Source organism: Pleurodeles waltl, chromosome 9 (assembly GCF_031143425.1).
Source record: "Pleurodeles waltl isolate 20211129_DDA chromosome 9, aPleWal1.hap1.20221129, whole genome shotgun sequence".
Classification (NCBI taxonomy): Eukaryota; Metazoa; Chordata; class Amphibia; order Caudata; family Salamandridae; genus Pleurodeles; species Pleurodeles waltl.
This window is the reverse complement of record NC_090448.1, coordinates 1,098,653,835-1,098,668,060: the sequence shown is the minus strand read 5'-3', so window position 1 is coordinate 1,098,668,060 and position 14,226 is coordinate 1,098,653,835. Positions and strand designations below refer to the sequence as shown.

Below are 14,226 nucleotides of genomic sequence, written 5' to 3'. Positions count from 1 at the left end.
CTTATCACGTGGGTACTCCATAAGGATACTAGCAAAGTATGTAATAACACCCATGTAATTGACTCTATATCAGAAGCAATACATCTGCTTCCTATTAAAGAAAAGCAGGAAGTTCTTATAGCTCACAGAGGAGATCTTTTTTCTTTTAAAATCTTGCTCTGTTGCATATTTTTCTGGTCACCTGGTCTTGTGCTTTTCTGTGCTCTTTCTGATATAATTCCCCTTTTTTCTCTTCCAATCTCTCACTGACCCTTTCTCTAGGCAGGCATAGGTAGATGGATGAATTGCTTAGCATACAAATGATTGACCCACCCTCGGTCAAGTTGTGGTAATTATTTGTACCACAAGCTAGAATTTTTTTCCACTCCAGGTTCTCCTTGAGTTATTGTCTTGTTACTTTGTCCCAGCCCTTTTGTTGTCCTGTAGGTGCCTTGATGCATCCATCTTGTTGCACAATCTCTAGAAATAAAGTAGGTTTCTTCAGGGATACAAACAAAAACTTTATCAACAAAATTATTGGTCACGTAGTCACTTACTAACACTTATGTCAAGGGAAGCAACTAAAAAGGACAGGAACATTCTAGAAACGTAAACACTGAATTTCATTAAAGTCACAGAACAGTTCTAGGCATAGTCCCTTCATGATGGAGTGATGCTCAACAAGAGGTAAACCAGCCACTAAGGCAAGTCAAAGAGGCCAGTAACTCAGGCTCAGTGGATACCATCGACCACTGAAATGCAATCTCCCATGATATGTCTAGATTTGTGTGCACTTTGTCGGTGTACCTTCCTGGGAATGGAGACCTTGCCATGTGTTTACCAATGGCCACTTTCCTGCCATGGTGATGTGTGGCCATGATGTATGGTATGGAGCAGTTAGTTAACACCACAGTGATATGTGGATAGAGTATACTTTGCAGAATATTGCACAATGACAGATCTAAATCACAAACTGTCCAAACGTCTGGTATCTGAAGACTGACTCTTGGACCTTAACAATCAAATTAAATTTAGGTACATGGGTGAAATATTAACTGCCTGTGGCGTTGAGCAATTCAGCAGTGGAGCAGAATTTGCCTTCACTTTTCAGTTGGAAGGGTTCCTGGTTACATTTCCCAACACCGCTGGCCACACTGTTGCAAGCTACTCAGCTATATCAATTAGTCTGACTCACAGCCTGTAGAAACCTGTGGCCCTCCCTCTTGATGGCATTCCTCATGTTATCTCTGTAATGCAATCCGCAGAGGATTTCAAGCTTTGATATATACCTGATTGTATATGGTGTGCGCTTCTGACACTATCCACGGTTCATTTCCATCATTATCAGAAGAGGGGACGGCCCTGTGCTTACATTTGAACTTTGTTCTAAGGTAATAAGTTCTTTCTCAAAGCAGAGTGCAATCACTGTGTTGTCAATCAGGCACTGAGAAAACCTCACTTATTGAGTAAGTGTTCTTATGCCCATCTTAGTGTCTGACTGACCAGCAATACAAGATCCCTCAGTCTTCATCTGTGGCAGACCACAGGGGTCAGCGTGAACGATGCTGCCTACAACTGGAATGCGCAGGGCACTGCAGTCAAACTCAGAGACCAGTTGGACTGCAGTTTCCGGCACCATGGTGTGGAGACAAATTGGGCAAAATGTTTTTAGAAGTTTTGAAAACCTGTGACGCCTCTGACTGCCTTAGATTGTTAGCTTGTTGCTGCGGAAGAGTGAACTGAGTAGCTAGTTTAGAGGGGTATCCAGACTGGGCCGCTGTGTAGGGGTGCCTTGGGGTAACTAAAGAGGGACCTTGTGGGCACCTCTAATGGGCTTGGTGACTGGCTAACCTGAGCAAGTGTAGGTCACAAAGCAGCAGACGCATCCCAAGGACCGCATTGAGGTTACACAGCAAGATGTCCTGCTGGTGTTCTGTCCGACACTTCTTGCATTATGGCCTCCATCTTGCCTGTTTCCATAGTACAGGAAGTAAACATGGTGAACAGAGCATGTGCCGACATCTTATTGGTACACTCCTCTCACCAAGAACAAAACAAGCCATTACCAGGCCTCTGGGTGGAGTCAGGAATAAGTAGGTGCTATGGCTTAGAATACCTGTTCCGTCAGGGGCGAATCCTGCTGATAGTATAGAAATAAGCAATACTTCAGTGGATAACTTGCAGAACTCACTGGCCCAAGACCCCATCTAGTGATTCTCTGAATGACTCCTATATAGTGTTCTTTCTGCACTTGGATTGAGTGACATCTTGGCGTTTGTGACACTAGAATCTTGTTATCAGTTTTCCCTTCTTGGCATTACACATCTAGTTAGTACCACTGGATATCGTAACCCACTTCCATAGAACAAGGTCTCCTTTTTTGTGATCTGAGCCAGGAGATTTTGCAGCACACGGGTCATGGCTGCTCGATGGTGGAACCTTTAGTCACAACAATGGCATTGGGGCCCACAAAGCAGTAGCCGGAAAAGATTTTGGCTATGAGAACTCACAGGGACACAGGTCACACTAGTGCCTTACGATGTCTCCCAATGTCATGACTTACAGTGCGTTCTGTGTTTTAATTCTGCAAAAGCTTTGTGATCTGTGTAATCTGTCTACGAAGAACAAGGTACGAAAATTGCTTAGATGCCTTCACCTTCCTTGGTACAAAGACTTGAAACAACCAGCAAACATCGGCTCAAGGAATGCCCAGTCATCAGTATAACTGAAAAAAAACAGCATAAGCTGCAAACCACCATGGGGCCAGGTTCTGCAAACAACCACTAAATGCTTTGGAACCTGAAGGAACCACATTTTTATACACTGTAATATACACCAAAGGTCGGATCATCAGACTGGAGAGAGGAAACTAACAGACTGGAGACACTCTCAGAGATAAGAATTTCTAACAAACAGACTAAATGTATCAGAGCTACTGTATAAACATCCAGGACTTTCAGCCGAGAAAAATGTGAGTGAACTAAAGGGAAGTTGAGGCAGCCTGGGAGTAATCGAGAAGAGGGCAGCAAAAGGGATGGAGAGTCCTGCCACTAAGTGGACCAACTGAGGGTCCCTCAGCTTTTATCGCTTTGCTCTGCAACTGCCCCAGCCAACCTCTACTCATTTCAGACGAGTTTAAGTGAAGGGAGCCTGGAAGTAGAAATACTAAATACAGCAACCTGATGGTGGTGGCTGCAAGTCTTTTGTCTTCATCAGTGCTTGTTTTGTCATGATTTCTGTAAAAGTTTATTGTTGCAAAGCAGCTGGACCTACATCAATCTTGTAAAAAAAAAAAAAAAGTGGGTAAAATCAAAAATAACTTTTGAACTCCAAAAGGACACACTGTTGTGATAGTCCCAGGCACTTAAGGGAACTACTTTATGTGGATGTGCTTCTTGTGAAAGAGCAGAATGCCGTCACTCACAGTGAAGTTAGCCAATGGTTAACGTGGGCTAATCCACTGCTCCCTGCTATAACGGGCGTATGGCACAATATCAGATCAATGGATGAGGAGGGCTGCCTGAAAGCCCCTATGAGCATATCATACACATAGGTCCTCATTATGACTTCGACGTTCAAAACAGTTGACCACCGAAGTCACACCAGCCAGGAGACCGCCAGTGATATTATGACTCCTGGCAGCTCTCTGCCATAAAATGGGCGGAGAGCCACCAGCAGCCATACTGGCATTCGGTGGTCTACTGGAGGTTGCTCCGCTGGAATTGCCACGTCATCACAACATCGCCCGCCGTATTACAACTTTGTAATCGGCGTGGCGGTGTTGTGGTGATGGGGCGGTGCCGGCGCAGCAGGCCCCTATGGACCCCGTTCTCTCCTGGACGACCACCGCGAGCAGGTAAGGTGATTGTCTGACAGGGGAGTGGGTGAGGGTGGGTGTTGAGTGTTATGTGCGTGAATAGAGGTGTGAGTGTGTGTGAATGGAGGGGAGGGTGTTTGTGTGCGTGTATGGGCATGTATCAGTGTGAATGCGTGTAAGTGGGGGTGGGGGTGTCGTGGACGCATGTATGTGTGTGTGGGATGTGTGAGTGTGTGTGTGGTGTGTGCATGCATGGATTGGGGACAGGGGTATGTACGGGGTTTAGGGGTGGGGGAGGGTGGTGTCTACAGGGTTCGGAGGGTGGGAGGGGGTCCGTGGCTGTTTTGGGGGAAGGGTTGGGAGTCGCATACTGGCGACAGGAATGTTAATTCCTGTCGCCAGTATCCTTTCCACCAGGGATTTCCTGGCGGGATGCCGCTAGGAAATCCCTGGCATAAAGGAGACTCAATACTGTTGGCAATATAAGGTGGACCGTCGGGCCCAAGGTGGTACACCTCCCTGCTCTGGCGGTACAGGCAGTGAACCGGCTGCTTTGCAGCCCATTCACCACTGTGATCATAATTTGGCAGTCCTGCTCTGCCATGCTGTCGGCGGTGTTACCGCCACCACCGGCGTGGCGGAGCAGGACCGCTAAACTCATAATGACCACCTTAATCTTAGTAAATTCTAAAAGTCTTGGCTAAAACCAGTCCTAAAAGTAAAAGATCCTCTCTACATCTCTTACCAAAAGTCTTATTTTGAGCCAAACATAAACAAGCTGTACAAATTCTAAAACCCATGAATCGTCCAATTTAATTAGTCACTATTAAGTCTCATCTTTATTGTCTGCCAAATCACGTGAATGACGTACTAGATCTCAGGTCACGTTTCTCACCTCTAGCATGAAACACATCCCCACACTGACGTCAGCAGCATCCACAGGGTGGCTGTTAGCCCTCGCTTCCACATCACTCCTCTCCTCATCATTCATTCCTACTACCACACTATCTCATAAATTCAACTGTAATGAATCACATCACCCGTACCAAATCTTTTCACCATTCATATGTTCCATCCTATAGCCTTTGCATTCACATAAACCATCACATTTACTCAGTATTCGCTTCTTTCTCCATACCCCCTTGGCATTCACCTGCACCACCACAGCTCTTTAGCATTCACCAGCACCTCCACAGTTCCTCAGCATTCACCTGCACCACCACAGGTCCTCAGCCTTCACCTGCACCACCACAGCTCCCCAGCATCACCAGAGGTCCTCAGCATTCACCTGCACCACCACAGCTCCTCAGCATTCACCTGCACCACCACAGCTCCTCTGGATTCACCTGCACCACCACAGCTCCTCAGCATTCACCTGTACCACCACAGCTCTTCAGCATTCACCAGCATCACCACAGGTCCTCAGCATTCACCTGCATTCACCAGCACTTCCACAGTTCTTTAGCATTCACCAGCACCTCCACAGGTCCTCAACATTCACCAGCACCTCCACAGGTCCTCAGCATTCACCTGCATCACCACAGCTCCTCAGCATTCACCAACATCACCACCGCTCCTCAGCATTCACCTATACCACCACAGCTCCTCAGCATTCATCTGTACCACCACAGCTCTTCAGCATTCACCAGCACCACCACAGGTCCTCAGCATTCACCTATACCACCACAGCTCCTCAGCATTCATCTGTACCACCACAGCTCTTCAGCATTCACCAGCACCACCACAGGTCCTCAGCATTTACCTGCACCACCACAGCTCCTCAGCATTCACCTGCACCACCACAGCTCCTCGGCATTCATTTGCACCACCACTGGTCATCGGAATTCACCTGCACCACCACAGGTCCTCGGCATTCACCTCTACCAGCACAGCTCCTCGGCATTCACCTGTGCAACCTCACCTCCACAACTTTCACCTGTACTGCCACAGGTCCTCAGCGTTCACCTGTACCACCACAGGTCCTCAGCATTCACCTGTACCACCACAGCTCCTCAGCATTCACCTGTACCACCAAAGCTCCTCAGCATTCACCGGCACCACCACAGCTCCTCAGCATTCACCGGCACCACCACAGCTCCTCAGCATTCACCGGCACCAGCACAGGTCCTCAGCATTCACCGGCACCAGCACAGGTCCTCAGCATTCACCTGTACCGCCACAGGTCCTCAGAATTTACCAGCATCACCACAGCTCCTCAGCATTCACCTGTGCAACCTCACCTCCACAGCATTCATCTGCACACCACAGCTCCACAACATCCACCTGCACCACCACAGTTCTTCAGCATTCCCCTGTGCAACCTCACCTCCACAGCATTCACCTGCACCATCACAGCTCCTCAGCATTCACCTGTACCACCACAGCTTCTCAGCATTCACCTGCACCACCACAGGTCCTCAGCAATCACCTGCACCACAGCCGGTCCTCAGCATTCACCTGTACCACAACAGGCCCGCAACATTCACCTGTACCACAACAGGTCCTCAGCATTCACATGTGCAACCTCACCTCCACAGCATTCACCTGATCCACCACATCTCTTCAACAAGCAGCTGCACCAACACATCTCCTCAGCCCTCATCTGCATGGATCCTATCTCCTCAAATTCTTCTCTACCGCCATGTCTCGCCTTCCTTCAACTATACTATTCAGTCTCCATTCATTTCACCTGTACTACCACCCTCACATTGCACACCTTTATTGGAGCCCTGGGGATTAGCAGAGAGCAGCTCTCTCAGAAGGAAAGAGTACAGAAGCCTTCTCAAGAAGTCTATCTCTCTTGGAATGGGATGCCTTGCTGGAGGGATTTAGGGCATGGGACGCAACATCAGATGAGCAACATTAGACATCTTTACTCTTAGCGGGTGAGAGTGTGTGTGCACCAGTCTCCCCCAACTATGCATCCCCTGTGCGTCCTTTGCTAATTTCACACATGCCTCTGCTTACACCGGCCTTTTATTGTAGGGGACAGGTAGAGTTTGTTTTTGGGGAAGGGGGAGGGTTTAATGAACAACTAACATTTGACTGCTCTGTACACCATACTGCGCATTTTCCATTTTAGGTAGCAACCTGTGGCATCACTCCTGAAAATTAATGTTCTTTTTATCGATGACAAAGTGCTTTATAAAAATGCAATAAAGTCTGTGTTGACAAAAATACACACCTATATATCTTCCCCCATCATTCCACTGTAACACACTATCTCAACACCACTAACCTGTACTGTGGCCTATCTTCCCCTGTTGCTAACATTTTAACTCATACAATTCACGAGTACCACCAGCATCACATCACACACCCGTATGTACCACAGTGTCACATCACCCTTCACATCTGCTACTCTATCTCCTCCTCATGGTTCTCCTCCATTACTTCATCTCTATTTCCCCTGTAAGACGTCATCCCCTTAAAACTCACCTCTAGCAACCACCCCATTACTCACCTGTGATGCTCACAGCAGTATTTACATCTATCACCCAGCTCTTCCACATGTCAGTACTGCCTGTGTTATAGACAAGCAGCACAACCCCATCCACCTGCAGCACCTCCCTCAACCCTACCCTTGACCTGCAGCACCTCCCTCCACCCTACCCTTGACCTGCAGCACCTCCCTCCACCCTGCCCTTGACCTGCAGCACCTCCCTCCACCCTACCCTTGACCTGTAGCACTTCCCACCACCCAACCCTTGACCTGCAGCACCTCCCTCCACCCTGCCCTTGACCTGCAGCACCTCCCTCCACCCTACCCTTGACCTGCAGCACTCCCCTGCACCCTATCCTTGACCTGCAGCACCTCCCTCCACCCTTCCCTTGACCTGCAGCACTTCACACCACCCTACCCTTGACCTGCAGCACCTCCCTCCACCCTGCCCTTGACATGCAGCACCTCCCTCCACCATACCCTTGACCTGCAGCACCTCCCTCCACCCTACCCTTGACCTGCAGCACTCCCCTGCACCCTATCCTTGACCTGCAGCACCTCCCTCCCCCTTCCCTTGACCTGCAGCACTTCACACCACCCTACCCTTGACCTGCAGCACCTCCCTCCACCCTGCCCTTGACATGCAGCACCTCCCTCCACCATACCCTTGACCTGCAGCACCTCCCTCCACCCTACCCTTGACCTGCAGCACTCCCCTGCACCCTAACCTTGACCTGCAGCAACTCCCTCCACCCTTCCCTTGACCTGCAGCACTTTCCACCACCCTACCCTTGACCTGCAGCACCTTTCTCAACCCTACCCTTGACCTGCAGCACCTTTCTCCACCCTACCCTTGACCTGCAGCACCTTTCTCAACCCTACCCTTGACCTGCAGCACCTTTCTCCAACCTACCCTTGACCTGCAGCACCTTTCTCCACCCTACCCTTGACCTGCAGCAACCCCTGAAGCTCATCTTGCTAATGCTGAGTTGCAGTGAACCATCTCAATCTCCGTGTGACAAGCAGCACCCCTCGTGCCCCCAATATCTCCTTGGCGTTAGCATGTCTATCAACTAACTACTGACTTGCAAGTGCCCCATCACCTCACAACACCACTGACCTGCAGCATCCATCCCCCTCATCTCTTTACTCAGGGCTTTAAGTGTGGGCGGTCCTGTCGGATGCCAGACCTGGCAGTAATTAAAAACCTACTTTGAATCTTTTTCCATGTCATTAGCCTTACTGGAAAAAAACACTGGTAAATACCTCGACAATGGCTGTAAAAACCCTTAAATTATTCCATGTCAACGGTGAGTACCTGTTTATACTTCACATGTTCATTCATCTTGCATTGAGTATTTGATTTTTCCAGGTGTTTTGTTTCTGTGGTACTTTTCCCTGCACCATGCGTCTCCTATGCAGTGCTTTCTGTATGCTGAGTTGCACCAAGGGGTCTTGATGAGTTCAGTGTATAGGTTGGTGTTCATGACAGGCATGAGTGATAGCACAGGGACTGAGCCTAAAGGGAGTCTCTGGGTTTCTCACAGTGCCTGTCACTGGGTCATAAAGGTATTCAGAGGATGTACTCAGCCAATCCTTGGCCTCTTTTGCAGAGGGCACAGATCGATAGCCACACGTGTCAATAGTGATTGTCATTTTATGTGAAAGGGAGTAAAGGAAGTATGCTCAGCTCTTAAAATAATGACAGTGACAAGGGATAGAAAATGCTGCATCTCCAGTGGAGAGGAGCTTGAGGGAGAGCACAGCGAGGCAGAGTGACTCAAAGAAAGCACATGGAGGGGGACAAAGTGAGAAGGCGAAGGACTGAGGGGAAGCCGGTGATGCGTGAGACACGGACATTGAGGAGTTCAAAAAAGTGTAAGAAGCAAAATGGTTTAAGTGTCTAACAGGGAAAAGTGGTGGGACAGACAGAAGGGGGGGGGCAATTGTTAAACTAAGACCACTACCCCTTCCATTGACTGGAGTAATATTTAATTCACAGTCTCACATGTTCAGAATTGAAGCATTCTTAATTGTAATTATTCAACAAATCGTTATTTCTCATGTATTTGATACTAATAACAAACAGTGGCAAAGCCAATAGGTCTGGCTTGATTTATGCATATGTGTTTGTTCTGTATCATAGTCTGGATGAAATAACAGAAAGCTCACAGAGTGGCACACACACACTGGTTAGAAAACTCACCGGATTCTAGTTCATGTGTTTTAAGCTATGCTCTCAATGACGAAGGTCACGCCTTTTGAAATGGATTACTAGTTATAAGTCCCTGCCCGTGCCTTTTATACACCCCTTGCCTTTTTATTCCAACTAAGGCATTGCCTTTACTACCGACTCACTGCATCAGTGACCTACAACACCCTACCTCCTTCCCACTGGCCTGCCATCGCCCACTCTCCACAACTGAGACAAAGAACACCATCTCTCGCCAGCACATTTCCAGCCTCAGAATTTAAGAGCAACCACAACACTGAGCCCCACCATAGCTGCCAGGTTTCCCAGGTCCATTCGTGATGTGCTGCTCCTGCTCGGATTTTCCCCTTTGAATTCTGGGACTTGTAGTCCTGTTTTATAATGGAAAACAAGACTACAAATTCCAGAATTCAAAGACAAAAAACACAGGGGATCTGGGAAACTTGGCAGGGCTGCCCCACCATCCCTTTAGCATTGACCTATGCCCCCACTTCATGAACGACCACCCCAAGCCCCTAGTGTTTACCTGCAGCACCCCTCCTCTCTCCGCCGACTTGCCTCTCATCACCGTTGACCTGCAGGGCCCTGCTCCCCTCGAGCCTAGACCTCCCCCCCGTCTATAAGCATCCCCCACTCCTCAGCATTGACCTGCAGCACAAACCGCACCGCTCCCCTCCCCCATCCTCACCATTGACCCGCAGGGCCGGCGCAGGGTAGCGTGGCCGCTCCTGGCCCCGGATCTTGCCGGACAGGCCCTCTCCGATGCTCACGTAGTTGCTGGGGAAGATGCCCACCCGCTCGTCGATCCTGCCGGTCCACCAGCCCTCGTCGCCGGACACCTGCGAGTCCTTGGACAGCACCTGCACGGCATCGCCCAGCCGCAGGGTCAGCTCGTCCTCGGCGCTCGCCTCGTAGTCGAAGACGGCTGTCCAGAGGGCTGGGAACCCGGGTGGGGAGAACGGCTGGGCCCCGGGCTCCGGAGGGCCCGGCTCCTCATCCTCCCGGCAGACCGAGGGGGCCCCGCAGTCCGCATCCTCCTCCTCGTCGTCTGCTGCAGCCTGCACCTCGCTAGCGGGGCCGGGGGGAGACCTGCGGCCAGCCTGGTGCAAGAGGGACCTGAAGGGCTCCATGGGGGCGATCCATATGGGGGGCCTGGGGCGTCCAGTGCGTGCACTCAAAGAGCCGTCAGCGAGAAGCGCTCCTCGGTGCACTCACTGGTCCATAGTGCGGAGCGGCGAGGCCTGTGCGTGCACAGAGGGATCCATGGGGACTGGGGGCCCCTGTGCAAGCACAGTGCGGCCCACTGAAGGGAGGGGTCCCTGTGTTCTGGGGCTCCTGTGCATGCACTCAGAGGTCCATGGAAGTGAGGGGGTCACTGTTTTCTAGGGCTCGTGTGCATGCAATCATTGGTCCACAGAAGTGCTCCTTTGCATGGAATCGGAGGCCCACGGAAGTGGGGGATGGGGGTCATGTGTTCTGAGGTTCTCCTGCATGCAGTCAGAGCTCCACAGAGGTGAGAAGGTGGTCCCTGCACATGCACCCTGGATTTCCTGTTCATGCACTCAGTGGTCCATAGGAGGGAGGGGGCTTCTGTGCATGCACTCGGGGTTCACAGAAGTGAGAGGGGTTCCCATGCATGCACCCTAGGCCTTCTAGTAATGCACTCAATTGGTCCTTATGAGGAGAGGGGGCTTCTGTGCATGTACTCAGCTGTCCGTGGAGATGAAATGGGTCGCCTGTGCACGCGTCCTGGGTCTCCTGTGCACGCACTCACTGGGCCATTGTGTAGAGAGTCAGTGCAGGGAAGGATCCATAGTGTAGTGGTCCATTGAGCCGAGAGGGGGCTTCTGTGCATTTACTCAGTGGTCCATGCTTGCACTGAGCGCCCCAAGTGAGATGGAACTGCGCCCTGTGTCCATACACTCAGCTGTGCATATCTCAGAGGGCGCTCTAATCCGCGTGCACTCAATGACCCAAGGGGATCAGAGAAGGTCCTGTGCATGCAAAGAATGGGCCATGGGTCCACGTGCATGCTCCGAGTCGTCTGTAAGGGTCCGAGACGAGGCCATACTGAGAATGCACTTACTGAAACAGGCGAATTGGGTGCCCTGGGTGTAAACACAATTACCCGGAGGGCGTCTGAGGAGAGGGGGCACGCGCCTGCCTCCGCAACGCAAATAAAGATCGGAGGGGGGGCTACGGACAGTTCAGAGCAGAGATAGCCCAGGAAGCGTCAGCTTGTGCGGTGAAGAAGGGATGCCTCCCATTGTGATCTGCATCCCGATGCTGCAGTATCCATCCGTGGGAGCCTGACTCCGGGTAGCAGGTTTGAACAGGTCAGAGCGGTGGAGAACCGTAATGCTGCAGCTGGTAGGCCATCTATTGGTTGGGAGTGCCGTCCGTCAAAAAGCCCTAGCCCTGTGAAAGGAGACCTTTCTTTCTTCCCTCCCCCCTTGTCAGTGTTCCGCCCAGTCTTTTTACGGTAGGAGCTTAGACTTGCTGATGATGTCTGAATTAGCGACAAGTGCAGGCGATGCTCACCTCATTGGTCTGCCAGAAGAGCCGGGATTGGACGGGGGACCTGTCCGTTCACAGAAAAGTTCCGCCCAAGTCCCTTCAGCATGCTTCTGTGCCAGTGCCATCCACGGTGGCAGGTATCGCTGGCCATCAACAGCAGCGGTGTTTCGAAACGTGAAGGCACTGTGTAGTTGCCCCTCCAATCACCATAAATGCCTGCTGTTTACAGATTCAGCTTCAACAGAAGTGTGTATTATCAAGCACTACACTAAAATCAAAGCTAATTTTTGAAAGCCGAGGTCAGCAATCTGAATGACACATTTCTGTGGCAAGCAATATGTTGCTTGCCACAGAAATGTGCAGCACAAAAAGGAGATTTTTTTGAAGCTGACATTTTAAACCATCGTTTTTATTATTTTCATTGCTCATTGATCTGTTCTCAACAGAAAATGTGAACATGAATTGTAGAGTAGTTATCAAACTGTGAACCATGAGATCTATGTTCCCTGTCTGTCTTCTGTACAGAAACTGGTATGAGAGTGAGATTGCCTCAAAGATGGTAATTTACACAATGATGGGGACTATACGGGTGAGAGGTCCAGATGGCAGGAACGTTCTAGTGAAGATCTGAGAGAGGGGAAGCGAGAGACATACGCCTGACTATAAAAGAGAGAGAAGGACAGAGGTTGGTTGAAAGTGCCTCTTGAGAGAAGAGGCGACGACCCACAGAATGGAAAGTGAGGAGTCAACGGGGAAAGAGGCATGGGTGTTGGGGTGGGAGCCATGCGTCAATGGTCACTGGATTTTACTGATAAAGCGATTGTGAGCGCGGAGCTTCTTGGAGCTAAAAAGTAATGGCACGCTGTTGTATCCTCCACATGAAATAAGGGAAACTCCAAGAAGCTTCTTTGTCTGGAACAAGAACATTTATTCCTCTGTCAACACCAACGTCCTCACAGCCACCGAGTCAAAAGCAGTTCCACAACTGCCCAGCTCAGAATCTGTGAGGTCATCGGAATTCCAGCTGATACATTCCATAAAGACATAATACACATTTAGATAGAATTTTAAAACACAACAGATCTTCCCCCTTTCAAACAAAATGACCCCCAAAAAATATAAAAACAAAAATAAACAACCCACCAAACCACCATTAAAAACTGGTCACCCTCAATACATAACATATTGATTAAGATACTTAGGTTTAGACACGTTCCTTCTAGGTCTATCCAACACTTCCCTCGTATCCACCTGAATCATCCCTTCCTTGGACCTCTCAGATTGGTCCAGAATGCAAGTAGTGTGAGTACCACTACCAACATCCAATGCTCCATCACCCTGAAAGTTGCCTTCTGAACTCCCTAAGAACAGTCCAGAACCTCCTCCCTGAAGGTCTCAGCCTTGACTCACTTCCTCGCACACTCCCCTCTCCAAGGTACCACCATCACCCACATTAACATCATAACCACCATCAAACCAAATATCAGACGACCCTTTATGTGGCTCTGGAACCGGAACAGCAACCTTCACCACATTCCTCATGCTCCACCATTTGCCTCCTTCCACCATAACAGAATGTTTAGACACCCTAATAACCTTAGTGATAGGAAAAAAAACTAGAAACTCCCATCCTTTTCCCTTGAGGTTTCTTCACTCTAACTGCATCATCGATAACAAATGGAAACGCCTTAACTCTTTTGAGATTGTCATATCTCCTCTTACTCCTACTTTGATGTCTCTCTACCTTTTCTTTTACTTGACTGAGATCAACGTTTGCATCACTCCCCAAAGTTTCTTGCACCACCCACTCAGGAGAGAGTTCATTACCAGAGTGCCTACCCTTCAAAAGCACAAAAGGAGCAACACCTGTAGCAGAATGTGGCGTGTTGTGATAACTCCAGATCCTTTCTGAAACCGCTTCTTGCACATTAACCCCCGAACTGACAGCCAATTGAATGGTCTCCTTGATCATCCTGTTCACCCTTTCTACTAAACCATTCCCTTGCGGGCTATATAAAGCAGTAGTAAGATGCTTTATATTACATTTCCTTAAAAAGTTCACCATCTGATGTGAGATAAATTGTACACCATTGTCAGAGACTAAAAACTCCGGAATTCCCTCCCAATGAAAAATCTCTTTCAAGAAATCAATCACGCTGGTGGTATTCGGTTCTCTTAAAAATGTATATGATACCCACTTAGAAAAATAATCCACTGCAACCAATACATATTTCTTCCCATCATTGCAAACTCTTAACG

General features: G+C 49.4%; 1 protein-coding gene across 1 annotated transcript in view; it reads right to left on the bottom strand.

Annotated features, from left to right (window-relative positions):
* MAP3K9 (mitogen-activated protein kinase kinase kinase 9) overlaps positions 1–11,784 on the bottom strand; it is a 264,229-nt gene extending 252,445 nt beyond the window's left edge. The window contains exon 1 of the mRNA XM_069208799.1: positions 10,139–11,784. Coding sequence (XP_069064900.1) covers positions 10,139–10,580 — 442 coding nt within the window. The 5' untranslated portion in view covers positions 10,581–11,784. The remainder of the gene's footprint in view (positions 1–10,138) is intronic.
* Between the last annotated feature and the right edge of the window lie 2,442 nt (positions 11,785–14,226).